The 22062-nt window shown below is 46.8% G+C and overlaps 1 protein-coding gene across 1 annotated transcript; it reads right to left on the bottom strand.

Moving 5' to 3' along the window:
• Nucleotides 1-1193: 1193 nt before the first annotated feature.
• LOC123756088 (uncharacterized) lies at nt 1194-22021 on the bottom strand. The gene is made up of 5 exons (XM_045739076.2): nt 21919-22021; nt 19387-19535; nt 10838-10920; nt 10460-10540; nt 1194-3955 (listed from the first exon to the last, which is right to left on the bottom strand). The coding sequence occupies exon 5, from the start codon at nt 3942-3944 to the stop codon at nt 1500-1502; it is 2445 nt and encodes an 814-aa protein (XP_045595032.2). The 5' UTR covers nt 3945-3955; nt 10460-10540; nt 10838-10920; nt 19387-19535; nt 21919-22021; the 3' UTR covers nt 1194-1499.
• Between the last annotated feature and the right edge of the window lie 41 nt (nt 22022-22062).

Below are 22062 nucleotides of genomic sequence, written 5' to 3' on the forward strand. Positions count from 1 at the left end.
GCGCAGGCAACCCGAGCACCAAAAAATAATACTCCTGGCTCGCACACCACCAGTAGAGACAGTCCATGCCGCAAGGCAAACGGAGAAAATCTGGAGCCAGAGGCCCATGACCTGCCAGTATCACATCAGCCAAGAACTGAAGGGCGGATTGCCGGCATGAGGGTCTGGGGCTTCTCTTTCCTCCTCCCGGGAGGGCAGTGGGGGGTTGCGCAGACAGCGGCGCAACAACATGATGAAATCATGCTTGTTTGCTAATTTTCATTTGGGGAGTTCTGTCCACTCTTTCAGAAGCAATATTTTCACCAGAATAGGGGGTTTGTTTTGGGGCGCCTAGCTTTCTGGATGTCAGACCTGGACGATGGCAGACATAGAAAGCACCCAACCACACAGGGGTTTATATAGGCAATTGCTCCTAGTGCCTCTCTGAGGGGGGGGCCAGGTTCTGGCTCATGGTCCCCATAGGCAAGAACTTCATGCACATTGAGTGATGCCAAAAAGCTAATATATCCATATCAACCTGGATAGTTCCGGGGAGCTGACGGGTCTTCCCCACAGAAAAAAGTTAAAAAAAGAAAAAATAATAAAAATTCACAATTTCAAATTAGTTATAAAAATATTAAAATGTAACCAATTGTTATTTTATTCATTATGGTGTCAGAATGGCATATAACGTTCATGTTCCTTGTAGCAAAATATTGTTTGAGAGTGTATTTTATTGTAAAACATTTTTTCAATGTGGCCATTCAAATATGTGCAGAATTTAGACGAAACAATTTATAACTCCAAACGTTATGGTTTATGATTAAACGATAAAATAGGTAAATATGCAAAATGTAAAAAAAACATGTAAGAGTGGTGGGAATTGGTCAGAAACTGAATTATTTTATAGGTCTCAGAGTTGAAATTCCTGTTTTAGAGATAATACTCCCACATAAATATGGTGGGACTGTGGTTTAAAGGAACTATTTCCTCCATTCCTTCCCCCTGTCCCATCCCAAATCCTTATCCCTTCCAAGTGATGTATAGTCATAATGGCATGGCACTTTCTCCTGAGTTTCCTTCCCTTCCAGACCCCTTCTACAACAGCAGGATTTTCACTGAACATAAGAGAACTAAATTTGACAATTACCAACTGAATATTTTTTATAATTTCTTTCCTATAATTGTTGTTTTTATTAGTGATAATAACAATATTTTTTATTTTTACTGTATTTTGAAAATCAAATTATTTGGAAAAAGTATCATTTAAAAGTTTTCTTCCCTGCAATTTAGACATAATCATGATTAATCACTTGTCTACTGTGCTAGGATCTTTAACCAAAACAAAACACTTCCACTGCATTAGGGGGTTAATTTCACTAGTCCTACTGAATAAATGTGGAAAGAGCTTATACTGTACTATAAAACCCTTGACCCTAAAGAAAATATTTGTCAGCATTGTACCCAAAGAGCACAGCCAATACACCAGTTGTACACGCAGCACACATTCACAATGTTATTTACAATGGCAAATGATTTCTGCTGGCAATGTTTGTATGAAGCAGCATTTCAAAGTTGTGTACAAGTGACCAGTCTACTGGGTATGGAGATTGTTCAAGATACCGTCGAATATCCATCATGGCACGCCGAACAGAGCCTTCCGTTACCATATCTGGTGCAGGAAGAAAATTATTTGGCTGGTGATTATCCATTTTGTATTGGTGTAAGAGTCTTTCTGTTGAGGAATAACTGCCTTGTGGAGCCGTCTGCGCTGGCACTGTATGATCACGAGAGCTTGAAATCACTCCACGATTCATCGTGTTTCCAGTAAAGATTTCTCTGCCACCAGAAAGATCTGGAGTATATATATGTGATCCTAAAAATTTGTTTGCTGCTGCAACGGACGAAAACTGCTGACCCCCTCCTGTGGGAGGAACTACATTATTTCCTGCCTGCACTGCTGACAATTCTGCTGGGTTCATGGGCCCTCTGGAGAAACCATCATAATTGACAATGGATTCCTGTGTTGAGGGTGGAACAGGAAACCCAAACATATCTCTACTGTATGTATTGTTCATTGTCTGTGGATTTGGTGGTGGTTTCATTGTGTTAGAGACGATGGGCGGATTTTGGATAATGCCCATGTGGTTGCCAGTATTGTGGTGCTCTTGATTAAATTGAAAACGAATCTGCTGTTTGTGCTCAGTGGTATATTGAATACCATTTTCAGTTGGGACTGTTGGTGTATGATGCTGTTGATCCTCCTTATCTTCATTCAAGCCATGTTTCCTCTTCCATGTATCAAGCCACGTAGAAGTGGGAATGAAATCAACTTTTCCCATTATATCAGCCAGCTCTTTAGCTTTCTGCCGTAGGATAGGGCCTGTGAGTGGAATACTTTTATCTTTTACTTCGTTGTACCATTTAAAAAGAGCTTCTTCCACTTCAGAAGCAGACCCTTTTCTCATACGTTTCCGATCCACTGATGGATCACCATAGAATGCTTTAAGGATTGTTTCTTTGTTCTTTTTTATAATACTAAGCGTAGATTTGGATACATTATACATATCTACCCATTCTCTTAACTTAACATTAGGTTCAGCTTCCATATGGTGAATTATTTCCACTTTCTGTCGTAATGAGAGAGATGTACGAGTTTCTTTTTCATATGCTGTGTGGAATAGCTGCATATCACCATCGTCATATTCAGAGGGATGGACATTTTGCGTCTCTGTTCCATCATATTGTTTGGGGCGTCCACAAGTTACATTATTCCGTTTCTTCCAGCGTGAAAACCACCCTTCCGTTGGAACAAACTCTGGCTTTCCCAGTGACAGAGCAATAGACTTTGCTTTCTTTCTTAAGATCCCTGCAGTAATTGGTAAATTTTTCTCTTTGACTTTTAAGTACCAAACATACAGAGCATCCTCAATATCAGGAGCTTTCCCCTTCTTGTTCCGTCTTCGTTCCTTATCTGGGCTGTTCATGTAATTTTTAATGATAAAATCTCTGTTTTTCATCATATGGAGCATTGTGGTTTTAGGCACATCAAAGAAAGAAGCCATATCACGTAGGCTCCATTTCATAGGTAAACTTTCTATGGCTTTTACAATCTCAAATTTCTGCCTTAAAGTTAAAGTTTGTCTTTTGATTCCTTTTCCAGATCGGCGAATAAAATTATCAGTTTCTTGAAGGCTAATATGTAATAGGCTACTAATATCTTGAGCTGTTGGAGATGATGTGCCATCATCTTCATCTTGTTCAGACCCTTGATCATCATCCATGTCAATGTCATCACCTTCATCTTTAATATCATTTGAATCAATTGTTATTTCAGCATCACTTCCTTCACAATCACCACTTCCATTTTCATTACAACCTTCACAATTTAATTCAATGGAAAAAGTTATATTATGCCGTTTTTTCCATCTCTCCAGCCACCCGGTTGTTGGTCGAAAGCTGTAACTTCCTTGTGACACAGCAAGGTCTCTGGCTTTTTCAAACAAAATAATATTTGAAAGAGGTAGTTTCTGTTTTTTAGCATTTTTATACCACTGATAAAGAGCATGTTCAACATGGGGAGCCTTTCCAGATCTTAATCTTTTTCTTCTTCCATTTGGATTGCGTTTATAAGCTTCAATAATTCTATCTCTTGCCCGCAAAATATTAAAAAGAGTATTACGAGGTATTCCAAAATGAATTGCCATTTCTCTATGAGATATTTTTCCTGGGAGTTTTTCAATTTCTTGCAAAATTTCTACCTTACGTTTCCATGTAATTTCTGCTCGACGTTTAGGTTCAACCTTCTTCTGAGATTGCATCAGCAAACGCACCTCCTCTTCAATTGAGCAATCATCGGATAAATTGAGAACAATTGTACCATCTTCGGTGCCTTCTTCTGGTGTATTTTCTTGATTCTCTTCCATACTCCGAGAGACTGCATCCCCCTCTTTATCTATCTCCATCTTGAAATAAACTGGAAAAAGAATATACAAAAATCACAACTCCAGAATTGTACTGGCTCCTTCTATACAATGTGTAGAAGGACATTCATTCATTCATACTCAAAAATGCTTACCTGAGTAATTCTTTTTGGCTGCGCCTTAATTAAGATAAGATTAATTGTGTGTAATGGACAGGATCAAACAGACAACATTCTGGCACTGTGCCTCAATGCCAATAGTGACTGCCCAGACAGGTACAAGAGAAGTGTTGTCAACGCTTACGTCGACAGTGTTCTCAGCCACAGCTCAGGATGGAAAGAAGTCGATGAAGAACTCTGTAGCGTAAGGCAGGTCCTAGTCAACAACGGCTTCTCTAACGGTTTCGTTGAAGACATCATAAAAAGAAAGGTGAAACGCCATGGAACCTCTGAAGAGTCAACCAACACACCACTTGTACCCCCCTATTAGACTATTTTACAGGAACTTCTTTTCGACGGCTCATAAAACGGAGGAAAGGGTCCTGAAAGATATTGTTGATAGGAACGTCATCCGTACAGACAAAAATGAGAAAATACAATTGATAAATTATTATAAAAAAAAAAAAAAAAACGGAGGCTCCCTGGAGCTTATCGGGCTAATGTATGTTATATTAGACCGGGACATTTGCTAAGGAATTCAGACCTACCAGGGACCAGCGCCAGAACCTGGCCCCTTCAGAGACGTTTCAGGGAGCAGTGGTCCTGGAAAACCCACTTGTGGTTGGGGTGTTCCTTATCTGCCATCGACCAGGGTTAGCACCCAGAAAGGTAGGCATAACAAAACAAACCCCACATGGTAAAAAACTAAAACAAAAAAATGAACAGAGGTGTAGAAACTCCCTTCAATCCCAAGGAAACAAGGAAACAAGCAAAACATCACACTTTACTGCTGCGCCGATCGTCTGCGCAGCCCTCCCCCGCCCCAAGAGGGGGAGGGGGGAGCCCCGGACCTACCGCGCCGGCTGCCTAGCATCAGTTTGGAAACTAAGCTTCAACCAGCGCGAAAAAACCAGCATTGAATGTAATGAAACGCCATTTTCTGGGTGAGTCCCGGAGGCTCCCCGGAGCTATCCATGGCTGATATGGATACCCTAACTATTTTGCATCAGTCGATGTGGGTGGAGTTCTAGGCCTACCGGGGACCACGAGCCAGAACCTGGCCCCCTCAGAGAGGCACGGGGAGCAATGGCCCATAGAAATGCACATGTGATTTGGAGCATTCTATATCTGCCATCGACCGGGACAGGCACCCAGAAAGGTAAGCGCCACAAAACAAACCCCTATTCTGGTTAAACAACAAAAATCGACAAACGAGTGGACAGAACTCCCCCAGGAAAATGAACTAACAAGTATGATGTCACGCGAGCAGCGCCGCATGTCTGTGCAGCTCCCCCCTCCCCGGGAGGGGGAAGGGGGAGCCCCAGACCCCGCGCCGGCGATCCCCGCCCCAGTTCTGAGGCTGGATATCAAAACCATGAAAAAAACCAGCCGACCGGAGGGCGGGAGGGTGCCGGGGAGCCTCCGGATCTCACCCAGAAAATGGCGTTTCATTACATTCAACGCTGGTTTTCTGGGGGGAGCCCCTACGGCTTCCCGGAGCTACCTCACCAAAGACTACCTGGTTGATACCTGGTTGATGGGGTTCTGGGAGTTCTATTACTCCCCAAGCCCGGCCAGAGGCCAGGCTCGACTTGTGAGAGCTATCAAACAAACAAGGGGACATACGCTGGAGGCGGTCGGAGAATCACTCCACAACACGAAGTCGAGACAACAACCCAAGGTATAGCATTCGCCAGAAAAAAGGGAGAACGGCCGCAGACGAAGAAAACCTATGATCATGACCATAGGAGCCAAAAACCACTGCGCCTGAGAAGAGCAAGAAGCTCTGCCACACGGCCCCCAGAGGCGAATGCCAACACAAAAAGAAAACCGAGGCAAAGCAAACCTGACCCCAAGGAGCCACAACCACCAAGGAGAAGAAAAACAGGAGAGCACCCTGTCCAAAGACCAAGACGACACAGGCAGTGCATAAGCAGGCCGGAGGTGTAACAACGCCCGATACAACCTGCGAAACGGCGCAGAAGGAATATCGATACCGAAGGCTAGCAGCAGAAACCAAGGTGCCAGACCCAGGAACGGCCCCAAGCGCCTCTACAACCTCCGCAAGCTAATCCTATGACAGCCCCAGGAGGGAAAAGAAAATGCAGGGCCAAAAATGAAAATGCCACAAGTGTGCAAGTCCACCTCCACAAGTGCAGCTGACAGGGGAAGGAACTCGCATAAGGAGCCGCCCCGCACCAACATCCCGCAGAAGGGCAGGAGCAAAAAGACTCATTAAGAGGAGCAAAATTGCTCCCAGGGAAACTAGTAGCGCCGCGACAGCGCAAAGAGAAGAGATATTCACAAAAGAACAAAAAGGCCAACACCCAGAAGCTGCCGGGAAGAGGACCCACAAGCCCTAGAAAGGCCCGGAGGGAGGCCCAATCAAATGATGACAGACGCACCAGAAAACGGGCACAATGGACAAGGAACCAAGCCCAGGGAGGGGCCGACGCCCACAAAGCACGTGCGGAGAGGGGGAACGGAAAACCCCACACCACAAAACTGCAAGTCCCTCCCAGAGGGGTAGAAACACCCCGGCGGGGACCAACGGGGCCTGAGGCCCTCACGTGAGCCCCACCCCAGCCCCGAGAACCCACCCTACAGGCCCCGGGGCCGAGCTGTCCCCTCAAAGCCAAAGCGTCAAGAAAAACCCCGTGGCAGCCGTGAAAAACACGAAGGAAGGGAGCCCACTAGGCTCTGGAACTTGAACCGAAACCGGAGGATAGGCGAGGGGCGAGATGAAGACCCCAAGCTCATCCCCAGCCAGCACAATGAGGCAAGGACAAGACAGAGAATCCAAGGAACATGGAAAAACCAGCACAGCAAGACCGGCAAGGAAGGAGAGCCCCAGAGGGAGCACGGAAGGGCCGAACAGAACGCCACAACCAACCCAGACACGCAGCTGCAGTACCAAAACCGCAGCAAAACGTCACCACACTCCCAGAGGAAGCGACAGAGAAGATAGATAAATCGTACACGAGTGGCACACAAGGGGACACAGGCGGAAACCGAGCACCCAACTGAGCCACAGGGACGGTAGAAGAAACGTGTGCAGTGTAACAGGCAATCAAAGGAACACAGTAGGCAGCCCAACATGGGCTGACCCCTTACACAGCCCCAAGAGCAGAGATGAGAGTGCCCAAGAAGCACAGAATCCGCCCGACAGGCAAACGACAGGGAAGTGGCGGAAACAAAGAGCCAGAACCCAACCTGCAAGCACAAGGAGGCGAACACAAAACCTCCGACACAGGAAAACGTACTACCAAACAGGCACCCCCACCGTTGCACTGCGGAACAAGGTGGAGGCGGGGCCCCGAACTCAAGCAAGGTTAGACAAGCATAGGAGAGGGGCAGGAGGAGTACAGGCAGGAACCGCCTCGGAAGGGACAAGAGGCCACCCGCAGACACCCGTGAACCGAGGAAGGAATCAGGTGGAGAGAGCAAGAACTGCCCAGTATGGGCTAATAGCCCAGCAGTAGGCACCTCGGGTGATACGGTCCACGTTCTCAAGGACGTATGTACACCCATCCCTACTCCCAAAAACAAAAACAGCTTCAGGACGAAGGAGACGCCAAAACCGCTCCAACTCACCCGCAGAACATAGGCACTGAAGAGCCATGACGCATGCGTTCGAGTCCGTATCCGCCGGAGGCGGCCAGTGCGCCCATGCTGGAGAGGAGGGGAGCAGCGAACGAGGCTCCCCACCCAAGAACGCAGGGAAAAACCACATGATGTCCCCACAGCGGCACTCCTACTCCATGCCAAAGCAATGGGGCACGGATTGGATTAAGAAAAGAGCGAGAGGCGAAGCCCCCCGAGAGAAATGGAAGCAGAACACGTGTGCACACCGCCCGGAACTAAAACAAACTCCCATGGCGCATGCGCAGGACGCAAAAGAAAGTAGCCCAACAGGGCGAGAAGTAGCCCAACCAGGCGAAAAGTAGCCCAACCAGGCGCGAAGTAGCCCAACCAGGCGAGAAGTAGCCCAACCAAGCGCGAAGTAGCCCAACAAGGCGAGAAGGAGCCCAACCAGGCAAGAAGTAGCCCAACAAGGCGAGAAGTAGCCCAATAAAGCGAGAAGTAGCCCAACAAGGCGAGAAGTAGCCCAACCGGCTACAAGGAGCCCAACCTGTCCAGAACAAAAGGAACCAGTATGGAGGCAAACTCCGGGACACGCAGGAGGTAAGCCACAAAGGCCAACCGCACCGCAGGCGAAGGGATGCGGTTAGTCGAAAACCTCCTGAAGACGGAACCGAAGAAACCACAGAGACACGGAACCGAACCCGGGGAGGAGCATAACCCAAGCCCAAATCGTACGCAGAGGGGGGAAAGAAAACCCCACTCCTCGCAACAGTAAGCCCCGCTCAGCAGGACTGAAATCCAGGCGGGGTGCAATGGAGCCCAAGGCCCCCAAGGCCACTCCTCCCCAACCCCAGGAGCCACTGCACCAGGCCCCGGGGCCGAGTCGACCTCCAAAGCCCCGGCCCCACAAGAAAAAGCCGGGGCAGGCGAGAGAGCTGAAAGTGAAGGGGCACACTGGTCAGACCCCGGAGCATCGGCCGGAGGAACAGACTCGAATGCCTTAGCAGATACCCCGGACGGGGCAACCCCCGAAACTGCCCAAGTCTCAGAACCTCTAACCCCGCCCCGACCCCGAAGCCTGCAGATGCGTAGGGGGCCGGAAGCAGGAGGGGGAAAAACAAGGGGGGCGTGGAAGAACCAAGGCCGAAGCGACCAAAACCCCCAAGACTGGGTCCCTACACAAGCGGGGCAGCATCGGGGCATCCGGGGAAGCGACAAACCAGAGCGCTTTGCAACATCCTACCCTGCAACGCGCGAGCTGCCTGCACCCACGGGAATTCATCAGCAGACTGGGTGAATGGAATCACGAACAAGCAACAAAGCTCGCAGGACTCAGGGTCGAATGTGTCACCGACCCAACAGGCAGCATAACGGAGGCAAAAATAAGGAGAGTCACCCTGAGACAAGGGGACAGAGCAACCCTCAACTCGCACAAAGCGAGAGGGGATGCAAGGGTCTCCACTACCGGACCCGAGAGCCCTCGGGGGGTTTCCCAGGGCCCCTAGACTGGGGCTGCTAAGGGTTATCCCAGGCAGGGCACTGCTAACTGGCGCCCCAAACTACCAAGCAAACTGCTAAAGCTGAACCCACTGGACGTGTCCACTCGTGAGGGCAAAGCAGGGGGTCCCACCACATAAACGAACCTAATATAAGGGGAGGGGAACACAAGACAGACCCCCCTACCAGGCAAAAACAAATATAAAAGAAAAACCACACAAGTGGACAACGTACCCAGAAGGAACAGAGCCGGCCGCTGTCATAGGTGAAAACTAGCTACGCAGTACCCTGCACCCCACCAGTGCTATAACTACCACTTACCCCAAGGTAAACAAGGGAGTAAAACCCCCAAACCCTCGGGGCGGCCAAACGCCAAGCAGCGAAAAGCCAACAGAGGTAAACCCAAGGTGACTTGTGGAAGGCAACCCCAAGCCCCAAGGGTGGTACTTACAGGGCACTCAGGAAAGGTGACCCTAAGCACATGCAGCCCGAGTACCTGAGAATACTACTTCCAGCTCACACGACCACCGTAAGAGCAGCACTGCAAACAAGTCACAGCACAGAGACAAGACTGGAGCTGGAGCCACACGACCGTGCATTATCCCATCAGCCGAGGAACTGGGGCGGGGATCGCCGGCGCGGGGGTCTGGGGCTCCCCCTTCCCCCTCCCGTGGAGGGGGGAGCTGCGCAGACATGCGGCGCGGCTCGTGTGACGTCATGCTTGTTAGTTCGTTTTCTTGGGGGAGTTCTGTCCACTCGTTTGTCGATTTTTGTTGTCAACCAGAATAGGGGTTGGTTTTGTGGCGTTTACCTTTCTGGGTGCCTGTCCCGGTCGATGGCAGATATAGAATGCTCCAAATCACATGTGCATTTCTATGGGCCATTGCTCCCCGTGCCTCTCTGAGGGGGCCAGGTTCTGGCTCGTGGTCCCGGTAGGCCTAGAACTCCACCCACATCGACTGATGCAAAATAGTTAGGGTATCCATATCAGCCATGGATAGCTCCGGGGAGCCGTAGGGGCTCCCCCTAGAAAAAAAAAAAAATTTCCAGAGAATTTATTTCCTGCGCACTGTGGGGGTATCATATTTGGAGGCAACGCAGTTAAGTGGTTAAACATAAACTTACCTTATCTTAACTTCAAATGCTACTTAGTTTTAAACTGATTTTGTGTTTGATAATTAAAATGAAGTGATACTTGATGAGAATTAGAAGATGGATGGCAAGGTATATCCTAAGTGAACCTATTAATCCTAACAGTAAAAGTTTAAATTATGTGGCTTTGGAAGATGCATTTTAAATTAAAGATCTTTTCCTTACTAATTCACTTCTTCCTAGGGATAGTATATCCCTTGACATCTGGATAGAGATTCATTGCCAGAACTCCCACAGTTCAAGTTTCTGCAAAAAAGAATTAAATATTAATATAATATTTAAAGACAGAAATTACTCTTTTGAGTTTCTGAAAAGCCTATCTCAGCAACTTTATACTTCTGCTCCCAAAGGTATGAAGATTCTCTACACTTTTGCCAAAGTGATGGCACAGTCAAATGTGGGGGTCATTGGGGAATAAGCCACCCAGACAGGATAACATATTCAGAAGGGTCTCTTCTCAATCAGAATAAACAGATTCCAATGATATAATGTACATGATTGTCAAAGAGAGCCCAAACTAGCTTAATAGAAATTATAACACACCTGCATAGAGCCCTCAGTTCCCACCAAGTAGCAGCACCACAGCAAGGAAGAACTTGTCCAAGTCTATCGTCCCCACATACATCCTGGCACAAAACAAGAGTACAGGTTAGAGAGTGTAGGGCCAGGGTGTGGCAGCATAAATTTGCTCAGAAAGGGGCTTATTGCAAGTTCAAAGAATAATGCCTGAATCTCAATTGCAAGCCATCTCACTAGAGCGAGAACTGGAGAAGGGGTTACATATGTTGAAGTGAGGATCACAGCAGCTGCAAACCCAGTGAGCATGTCCACTACAAAGACATTTGATACCATGGACCCAAAGAGTGTAGCATTATATCACTGGATTTCAGTCTACCAAGGACCCCACAGCAACAACTCAGCCAGGGGTGCCTTAGGTTGGTAGTAAGGAGCAAATGTCCTATTCAATCACCAAAATCCTCAAGATCAAATCCCTCTTGCAAGATATCATAGAGAAGAATGCTTTAGTATATGCTGCAAACTTTCTTGGATCATGGGCCCCAAAATATGTTTGTGACTGGCTTAGCTTAACTGGACAGCGGATAAGTTTTGAAGCCATTAGTAAAGAAGCAGAGTAACAAGATTCTTAGTTCAAGAGGAGTTTCTCTGATGAACACCACCTAGAAGACAGTTTTGATTAAAATGGATAGACTTGGATGGATCTTAAGAAATAAATCCCCCTATTCAAAATATAGTAACTCAGACAGAAGGAAGGAGTGGGGTTTCTTTGTCCTACTTTCCAAGGTTAAATCAACAAGAAAGACTACCTTAAAAACAAAGGCAAAACAGCCCAGCAGGGGTGACAAAGGCTACACAGGGAATTTCAAAAAATCAAAGCAACTGAAGGAATTGCCTGGAGAACAACTCCCTACAAAAGGGTAAAACTGGAATTGCAGAAGAAAAACCAACTCCCCAGCACAAAATTAAAAAAAAAGAAAACCCACATACCACCTGAACCCAGACACTGGGTATACACCCTACAAGGAAAACAGGAAAATCCCAGCTTTGAAAATAATGAAATGCCACTTTCTGGAGGGGGGCCTCTAGTGGTTCCCTGAAACTATCTTCCTGAGATTGCTTCATACTAAAAGGTCACATCAGTTGCAGATAGTTCTGTTTGGCCTATCGAGGAGCAGAGCCAGAACCAGTCCCCCATCATAAGAGGCACAGGGAGCAGTTAACAATCCACCAGAAAAAGCCTCCTCAAAGTCAACACAACTTTACAGACAATTGGAGGGTTCACAGAAAATGAAGCCTTGAAAACTGCTAAACAATATTTGCAAACGAGTCACACGGAACCAGGAGATTCACTCAAACGAGCTTGAAACTCATTAGTACCAATAATCACCACCAGGTGGCTTGGCTCCCAACTGGCTCCCTAAGTCAGTTCTGGATCTGAAGAACAAATTTACGATGAACCCAGAGGATGGCAGGGCCACCGGGGCTCCTCCAGAAATTGGTTTAATTTTATTCAATACATGTACAGTACTTGAATATAATGAAAAGCTGGGGAGTTGTTTTCCCTTCTGCAGTTCCAGTTTTTCTCTTTTGTATGGAGTTGTTCTCCAGGGGATTCCTACAGTTGCTTTGGTTTTCTGAAATTCCCTGTGTGGCCTTTGTCACCCCTGCTGAGCTGTTTTGCCAATCTTCCCAGTTCTTTCTCTGTGGATAATTAGCCTCACAAGGAAAGCTAATAATAGTCACAAGGGACTTTCCCCCCAGAAAACAAGCATTAAATGTAAAAAAAAAAAAGCATTGAATGTAATGAAATGCCATTTTCTGGGTGAGTCCCGTGGCTCCCTGGGCTATCCAGGTTGATATGTATATCCGTAAACTTTGGCATCAGTCAGTGTGAATAGAGTTCTAGGCGTACCGGGAACCATGAGCCAGAACCTGACACCCCCCCCCCCCTCAGAGAAGCATGAGGAGCAATGGCCTATAGAATTGTACATGGGATTTGGAGCATTCTATATCTGCCATCGACCAGAACAGGCAACCAGTATGATAAGTGCCTCAAAACAACCTCCTATTCTGGTGAAAACTAATAAAATAGAGGAACGAGTGGACAGAACTCCCCAAATGAAAACGAGCAAATGAGCAAACGAGCATGACGTCACACGTGCTGCACCGCATATCTGTGCAGCTTTCCCCTCCCTGGGAGGGGAAAGGAGGGGCCCCAGACCCCCGTGCCAGCGATCCACCCTGCAGTTTTGAGGCTGGATTTAAAAAATACGTGAAAAAAACATCGACCAGAGGGAGGGAGAGTTGCCAGAGAGCCTCCAGGACTCACCCAGAAAATGGCGTTTCATTACATCCAACGCTGGTTTTCTGTGGGGAACCCCTTCCACTCGCTGGAGCTACCTAACACACGACAAGTAAAAGAGGGACTTACCTGCGAGGCAGCCACCACGTGCTCATCAACTCGATGTCGAGACAACTGGCTGCAACCTGCAACCCAAAGCCACATAAGAACAACCGGGACCAGGAACGTTTACCAAATAATGAGCGGCCAAGACCCTGTTTGACCTCCAAAACCCCCATGCCCAAATGTCAGCCCAAGACATGTTGCTGAATGCTGCAGCCAAAGCAGCAAACTTACGAACGTCATGAGCACGGGGATAGACCGTAGGCTGGCTAGATTTAATAACTCTCCGGACGACCTGGGGAACCCGAGCCCTTGAACAGAGAACGTGGGAAACTTTATCAACCCAAAGTGCATCCCCAGCCACAGAAGCCGAGGCGCACAGACAACGGTGAAGAGCCGCAACCGGACATACTGTAATATATGATGCACCCCGGGCCTGACCCACAGAACATCAATGACCCAAGGGCCCCTCTGGAAAGCCGTCATTGCGTTCTTCACCAGAGAAGAAGGAGACGGTAGCAACCGAACAAACTGAGTTCAAGACCGAAAGAGCAGAAACCCCTGAGCCGGAGGAGAGCATGAAGAGAGCTCACCAACCCGAACCCCAGAGAGCCAATGCCAACAGAAACAGCGCCATGGAAAATAAATCCTGAACCCAAGGACCAGGATTGCTCAGGCGGCACATGAGCAAGCCGGAGGCGAGACAAAGCATGAGAAAGCTTATGGAACAGGGCGGAGGTGACATCCACCCTGGACACAAGATGGAGCGGCTCAGCCAGCATCACACGATAAGAGCAGACAATATTTTGCATCAAATGACGGTCCTGAGAAAGCCTGGAAAGAAAGGACAAAACAACCTGATCAGAAATAAAAGACGAAGAGAGAGAGGAAATGGCAAAAAGAACACCAGGAAACTCCATACTGTCACCGAGATGAAGCTCGCAGGTGGGACACCATCAAAGAAGCCACCTGATCACCACACAAGTGGTGATACACCCACGTAAAAAAAAACAGACACGAAGAGCAGAGGCGTAGACTGAACTAGCCATGTACTGGACCAGTCCAATCTGCTGGAAGAGGCGGAACTGCAGAAAACACTTGGTTCAGACACTGAACAGCGCCTGAAACCAAGGCTGGGTCAGCCACCAAGGGGCCAGAAGGACAATTCTCCCGCAATAAGACTCCAAATGAGCCAGAACCCAAAGCAACACCTGGACTGGGGTGAAGAGGTACAGGTAACTCCACCTCAACCAGTCATGCCACAACACGTCAACTGCAATGGCTTCACAGTTGGGAAAAGGCGCCACATATGTCGAGAGACGCAGAAACCACACCAACACGAACAGGTCCACCTCTGGTGGACCTCACCCTGGCCAGCCTGGCGAGCAGTGGGCACAAAGCCCCAGCCGAGAGACAAGGCATCCATGAACACGTTGAGCAAGAGCTCGGGTAGGCACCAAGGCACTGAACTCCTAAAAACTCAAAGAGGAAGCCGCCAACGCAACAACTGACATAAGGCCCCTGGAGACCGAACCCGGCGATCGAGAGAGCGAGACGTGGAAGAGACGTCCCCGAATTTGCCTAAACAGACATCGAAGCCAGCCCCATCCCATCAGGTAAACCAGCACAGCGAAGTTCAGACTCCCGCACAGCTGCTGTGGTCTTCCAGGCGACAGTATGCAGTCTCTTGGCGGTTTTTCCATCAGTTCCTTTCTCTTCGGTGGTTTTCTTTGCTTTCAGACCAGTTTCTTTTGTCCTTTCTCTTTTGGCTCTTTTTGGGACATGAGACTGACATCTCATGCCGAATACTGTTACTGTACTGTAGAAGCTCGCTAATCTGGAATTCGCCAATCCGGAAAATGCCCTAATTGGGCCAAAATGTCCATGGAAGCCAGACTAGCAGATAGTATAGTTGGCCAGATCAGTTGCCTAACATTCATTGTACACCACCACCAGGAAGGGAGGGAGTCACCCCTCACTGCTACTCACTTCCTTTGTCCTGCCCACTCCCTCCCTACATCCCTCCCTCCCTCCTCAAGAGATCCTTCTGTAGGTTGCAGTAGATTGCCAGCCTGGAGAATTTCCATCTAATACAATAAAGCATTCAAGAAACAAGTATTTTTATAATTTTTTATTATCCTAATAATATTGCTAAACAAAATCTGTAACCAAAAATATATATGATCATGTACATCCAGGGAGCACATTCCATAACATGGCATTTATTCACATTAAATTCCATTTGCCAAGTGGTGCTCCATATACTTATTTTGTCCAGGTCTTCTTGAAGGGCATGATAGTCATCTAGGTTTCTTATCTTCCCTATTATCTTAGCATCATCAGTAAACATGTTCATATAATTCTGCATTCCATCTGGTAGATCATTTATGTAGACTTGTGCAACACGTGGGTGTTGATATGCTTTACGATGACTGTAAGATATGCGCCTTAAGTTCTGTTAAATCCCATTTTATTTTCTTGTAAATATTTAAATGACTAAATAGCAAACCAAATACTGTACTCTTCAAATATTATAGTGTGTTATTTAATATTCGTAACTAGCTCTCCACGGTAATAAGAAAACCATATACAGTAATTCTTGCAACACCTCCAATGCCACCTTCCTTCGATGGGCTTAACCACTTAACTGCGCCAACCAAGTATTCTCAGTCGGCGGGAAACTGCGCCAACCAAGAAAACTTTTTGATTCTTCCATACCCATTCTGAATGTGTGAGAGGTTGGTTGTGTACAAAATGGACTCTTAGGACCTCAAGTGAAAGGCAATCATCTTGGAAAGAATTCCCAAAATGCCCTAGGGCTGCTGGCTGGGTTAGTACTGAGTGAGCAACAATGGGTGGTGCGCGCCCTCTGGCTCCCAATCACCTGTCTGATGCGGTGTTGAAAGATAACGCTCTGTCGGTAAACAGAGACGTGGAAGAGACGTCCCCGAATTTGCCTAAACAAATTTGCCACGTCACATATGTCCGACATATGTGGCGCCTTTTCCCAACTATGAAGCCATTGCAGTCGACGAGTTGTGGCATGACTTGTTGCGGTGGAGTTACCTGTACCTCTTCATCCCCGGTCCAGCTGTTGCTTCGGGTTCTGGCTCATTTGGAGTCTTACTGTGGGAGAGTTGTCCTTCTGGCCCCTTGGTGGCTGACCCAGCCTTGGTTTCAGGCGCTGCTCAGTGTCTGAACCAGGTGTTTTCCGCAGCTCCGCCTCTTCCAGCAGATCGGACTGGTCCAGTATATGGCTGGTTCAGTCATTGCCTCTGCTCTTCGAGTCTGTTTTTTTTACGTGGGTGTATCACCACTTGTGTGGTGATCAGGTGGCTTCTATGATGGTGTCCCACCTGCGAGCTTCATCTCGGTGACAGTATGGAGTTTCCTGGTGTTCTTTTTGCCATTTCCTCTCTCTCTCTTCGTCTTTTTTTTCTGATCAGGTTGTTTTGTTCTTTCTTTCAAGGCTTTCTCAGGACTGTCATTTCATGCAAAATATTGTCTGCTCTTATCGTGTGATGCTGGCTGAGCCGCTCCATCTTGTGTTCAGAGTGGATGTCACTTCCGCCCCATTCCGTAAGCTTTCTCATGCTTTGTCTCACCTCCGGCCTGCTCATGTGCTGCATGAGCAATCCTGGCCCTCGGGTTCAGGATTTATTTTCCATGGCGCTGTTTTTGTTGGCATTGGCTCTCTGGGGTTCGGGTTGGTGAGCTTCATGAACCTCCGACTCAGGGGTTTCTGCTCTTTTGGTCCTGAACTCGGTTTGTTCGGTTGCTGCCGTCTCCTTCTCTGGCGAAGAACGCAATGGCGGCTTTACAGAGGGGCCCTTGGGTCATTGATGCTTGATGGGTCAGGCTCGGGGTGCATCATATATTATGTCCGGTTGCGACTCTTCACCGTTATCTGTGCGCCTCGGCTTCTGTGGCTGGGGATGCACTTTGGGTTGATAAAGTTTCCCACGTTCTCTGTTAAAGGGCTCGGGTTCCCCAGGTCGTCCGGAGAGTTATTAAATCTAGCCAGCCTACGGTCTATCCCCGTGCTCATGACGTTCGTAAGTTTGCTGCTTTGGCTGCAGCATTCAGCAACATGTCTTGGGCTGACATTTGGGCATGGGGGTTTTGGAGGTCAAACAGGGTCTTGGCCGCTCATTATTTGGTAAACGTTCCTGGTCCCGGTTGTTCTTGTATGGCTTTGCGTTGCAGGTTGCAGCCAGTTGTGTCGACATCGAATTGATGAGTACGTGGTGGCTGCCTCGCAGGTAAGTCCCTCTTTTACTTGTCTTTGGTTAGGTAGCTTCAGCGAGTGGAAGGGGTTCCCCACAGAAAACCAGCGTTGGATGTAATGAAACGCCATTTTCTGGGTGAGTACTGGAGGCTCTCCGGCAACCCTCCCTCCCTCTGGTCGACGTTTTTTTCACATATTTTTTAAATCCAGCCTCAGAACTGCAGGGTGGATTGCCGGCACGGGGGTCTGGGGCTCCTCCTTTCCCCTCCCGGGGAGGGGGAAGCTGCGCAGATATGAGGTGCAGCACGTGTGATGTCATGCTCGTTTGCTCATTTGCTCGTTTTCATTTGGGGAGTTCTGTCCACTTGTTTGTCTATTTTAGCAGTTTTCACCAGAACAGGAGGTTGTTTTGAGGCACTTATCATACTGGTTGCCTGTTCTGGTCGATGGCAGATATAGAATGCTCCAAATCCCATGTACAATTGGAACTGGAACTGCAGAAGGGAAAACTCTCCAGCTTTTCATTATATTCAAGTACTGTACAGGTATTGAATAAAATTAAACCAATTTCTGGAGGAGCCCCGGTGGCCCTGCCACCCTCCGGGTTCATCGTGAATTTCTTCTTCAGATCCAGAACTGACTTAGGGAGCCAGTTGGGAGCCAAGCCACCTGGTGGTGATTATTGGTACTAATGAGTTTCAAGCTCGTTTGAGTGAATCTCCTGGTTCCGTGTGACTCGTTTGCAAATATTGTTTAGCAGTTTTCAAGGCTTCATTTTCTGTGAACCCTCCAATTGTCTGTAAAGTTGTGTTGACTTTGAAGAGGCTTTTTCTGATGGATTGTTAACTGCTCCCTGTGCCTCTTATGATGGGGGACTGGTTCTGGCTCTGCTCCTCGATAGGCCAAACAGAACTATCTGCAAATGATGTGACCTGATGTAGCTCTCATCTACAGGATGAGAGCTACACTCCTGGTGTCCCATCTACCCAGCACTCTTTGTCATATAATGCTTTGAAATTACTGACGGTTTTGGCCTCCACCACCTTCTCACCTAGCTTGTTCCAACCGTCAACCACTCTGTTTGCAAAAGTGAATTTTCTAGTATTTCTTTGGCATCTGTGTTTAGTTAGTTTAAATCCATGACCTCTTGTTCTTGAAGTTCCAGGTCTCAGGAAATTTTTCCTCCCTTCCTGACTTCCTTTCCAGACTCCCTCCCTTCCTGACTCCCTCCCTTCCCTGACTCCATCCCTTCCCTGACTCCATACCTTCCTGACTCCCTCCCTGACTCCCTCCCTTCCTGACTCCCTCCCTTCCTGACCCCCTCACTCCCTTCCTGACTCCCTCCCTTCCTGGTGGTGGTGTACAAGTGTTAGGCCGGACGTTTCACTTGTTTTTATCTCTCGGTGGTAAAGGTTCACATTTTATATTCAGCGGCAAGTCGACCTTTGGTTTTGGAATGATTATTAGGCTTCAAATTCTCTATCAGTACTGTATATGATGATCTGGACAAATATCTGGTCGTCCAGCTTTTATGGACATTCTGTCCAGATAGGGATATAACATTATCTGGACATGATTTTTGACGGATTAGGACATTTTCCAGATCGGCAGGCTTCGGATTAGCGAACTTCTACAGTACCATATACAGAAAAAAGCTTGGATACAAGAGATCTTCCTGAAGCACTTAGATCAGCAGATATAGTTGATACTCCAGATATAGCTGATACAACACACTGGAGTGAAAGATATGGGAGGAAATGCAGAACAGAACCAGAGAAGAGTAGTTAAGGACAATAGGTATAACCAGAGAGTACTGTATGAATATCATAGGTACATAATTGTTCAAATCGCTCCCAGCAAACATTAGAAATATTACTGGAACAAAAATGGATGTCTTCAAGAAGCAATTAAACAAGTTTCTTCAAGAAGTGCTGAACCAACCAGGTTGTAGTGGATATGTGGGAGTGCTGGCCCAACAAGGCCTGTTGGACCTTGTTTTCACAAGTCGAGCCTGGCTCCAGGCCGAGCTCAGGGAGTAGAAGAACTTCTGAAACCCTCTCCAGGTATGCTCCAGGGTGGAGGTGGGGACACTGTAACATTAAGGTGGATATGAGGACGCTGTAACATTAAAGGGGGAAGGTAAGGATACAGCAACATCAGGGTGAAGATGAGGACACTATACACTACACTACACGATTTGAACATGAACAGATAATTTTGAACATGAACAATGAACATGAACACGATTTGTTCCTATGTACACTATAACATTATGAAGGAGGTAAGGACACTGTAACATTAGGGTGGAGGTGAGACCATTGCAATCTTAGGGTGAAGGTGAGGACACTGTAACATTATGGTGGTGAGGACACTGTAATATCAGGGTGGAAGTGAGGACACTGTAACAGTAGGGTGGAGGTGAGGACACTGTAACAGTAGGGTGGAGGTGAGGACACTGTAACAGTAGGGTGGAGGTGAGGACACTGTAACAGTAGGGATGGAGGTGAGGACACTGTAACAGTAGGGTGGAGGTGAGGACACTGTAACAGTAGGGTGGAGGTGAGGACACTGTAACAGTAGGGTGGAGGTGAGGACACTGTAACAGTAGGGATGGAGGTGAGGACACTGTAACAGTAGGGTGGAGGTGAGGACACTGTAACAGTAGGGTGGAGGTGAGGACACTGTAACAGTAGGGTGGAGGTGAGGACACTGTAACAGTACGGTGGAGGTGAGGGCACTGTAACAGTAGGGTGGAGGTGAGGACACTGTAACAGTAGGGTGGAGGTGAGGACACTGTAACAGTACGGTGGAGGTGAGGACACTGTAACAGTAGGGTGGAGGTGAGGACACTGTAACAGTAGGGTGGAGGTGAGGACACTGTAACAGTAGGGTGGAGGTGAGGACACTGTAACAGTAGGGTGGAGGTGAGGACACTGTAACAGTACGGTGGAGGTGAGGACACTGTAACAGTAGGGTGGAGGTGAGGACACTGTAACAGTAGGGTGGAGGTGAGGACACTGTAACAGTAGGGTGGAGGTGAGGACACTGTAACAGTAGGGTGGAGGTGAGGACACTGTAACAGTAGGGTGGAGGTGAGAACACTCTAACTTTAGGGAAGTGGACACACACGCTCTACATTTTCTCCAGTCTTAACCCTCTTATTTTGAATAATATATAGAATACAATCCTAAATACCCTCCATCTTTGACTAAGTGTTACAAAATTCACCCTTAACATTGATAAAGCCTTCTATATTTTGTTTGGTTTATTTTGATCCACTGATTAAATTAACTTGAGAATTATCAATATCCAAATTAGAAACAGAGTGGATGGTAAACTCCTTGGTGTTCTCATCGATAACAAGTTGAATTTCAGTATCATATATATATTAAATATAGCAAAAGAAAATTCTAAAACAGTTGGCATTCTCACTAGAAACAAATATCTATTAGATTTTCCATGAGTGCGGCTTAACCAAAGCATAACTGCTCCGCAAATCGAGAGTCCCAAAATGTGATAGGACCTCCCAAATCACATCAAGAACTGTCCCTCTCTCAACCAGTTTAAAATAGAAACACAGAACTATTTGATACACTCTATGTAACCTACATTACTATCTAAATATCAAACTATGTTCTGGTGCCATTGAATTTAACTACTGAACATGTACTACTGCTGTTATCTGCCATGTAAAAATTTAATAAAAAAATTATCTGTTTATGCTGTAAAATAAATATGTTCTGTAGCAATTTTTGCTGTTTCAATCATTTAATCATTGTCATTTTATTTTTATTTCTCTACTTTAATTCATTATTGTTCTTTTAACAATCCCTGTGGCGTAGTGGTAAGACACTCGGCCGGCACTTCGTCGAGCGCTTTGGCTTGGGTTCGTATCCTGGCCATGGAGGATTGACTGGGCGCCAATCCTTAACTGTAGCCTCTGTTCACTCAGCAGTGAATGAATACCTGGTTGTTAAATGATTTGGTGGGTCATATTCTAGGGAAAATGAAATTAAGGACCTGCCCAAAACGCTATGCGTGCTAGTAGCTTTACAAGAATGTAAGAATTTTTTTATATATAAAATAAAAATTACATTTTTTTGTTATCTCATTTAGTTTCGTCTTTTAAGTTTTTTCCATATTATGCCCGAGTAGCTCTGCGTATTAGTGGCTTTAGGCATTGCACTTGCACTACTCATGATTCATACAATCGTCTTGTATCCTGTGTATGTACTTTTGCTTAAGTAAAAATTATTATTATTATTATTATTATTATTATTATTATTATTAATATTATTATTATTATTATTATTATTATATCTTGAAGGGGTACAGCATAGCCTGGTGGCCTAGAACGAAGCCTGCTCTTAAGCCCATTAGGATAGCCATAGCCATTTCACTAATACACCCAAATAAGTGTCTTATAGTACACACTTCAGCGTAAACCCCCGCTCTATGTGACATTCATCGTACCTATATATTAAATGCCTAATGTCAACTGCAGTGAAGAAGTGTAAACACAGAACAGCTATCCTTGCTGTTTGTTTACAAGGCAAAACTAGTCGAATGTTATTGCTCATAGTCTGTAGAATGAGCTTCTAAATACTAGATTTTCTC

This window comes from Procambarus clarkii, chromosome 36, assembly GCF_040958095.1.
Source record: "Procambarus clarkii isolate CNS0578487 chromosome 36, FALCON_Pclarkii_2.0, whole genome shotgun sequence".
Taxonomy (NCBI): Eukaryota; Metazoa; Arthropoda; class Malacostraca; order Decapoda; family Cambaridae; genus Procambarus; species Procambarus clarkii.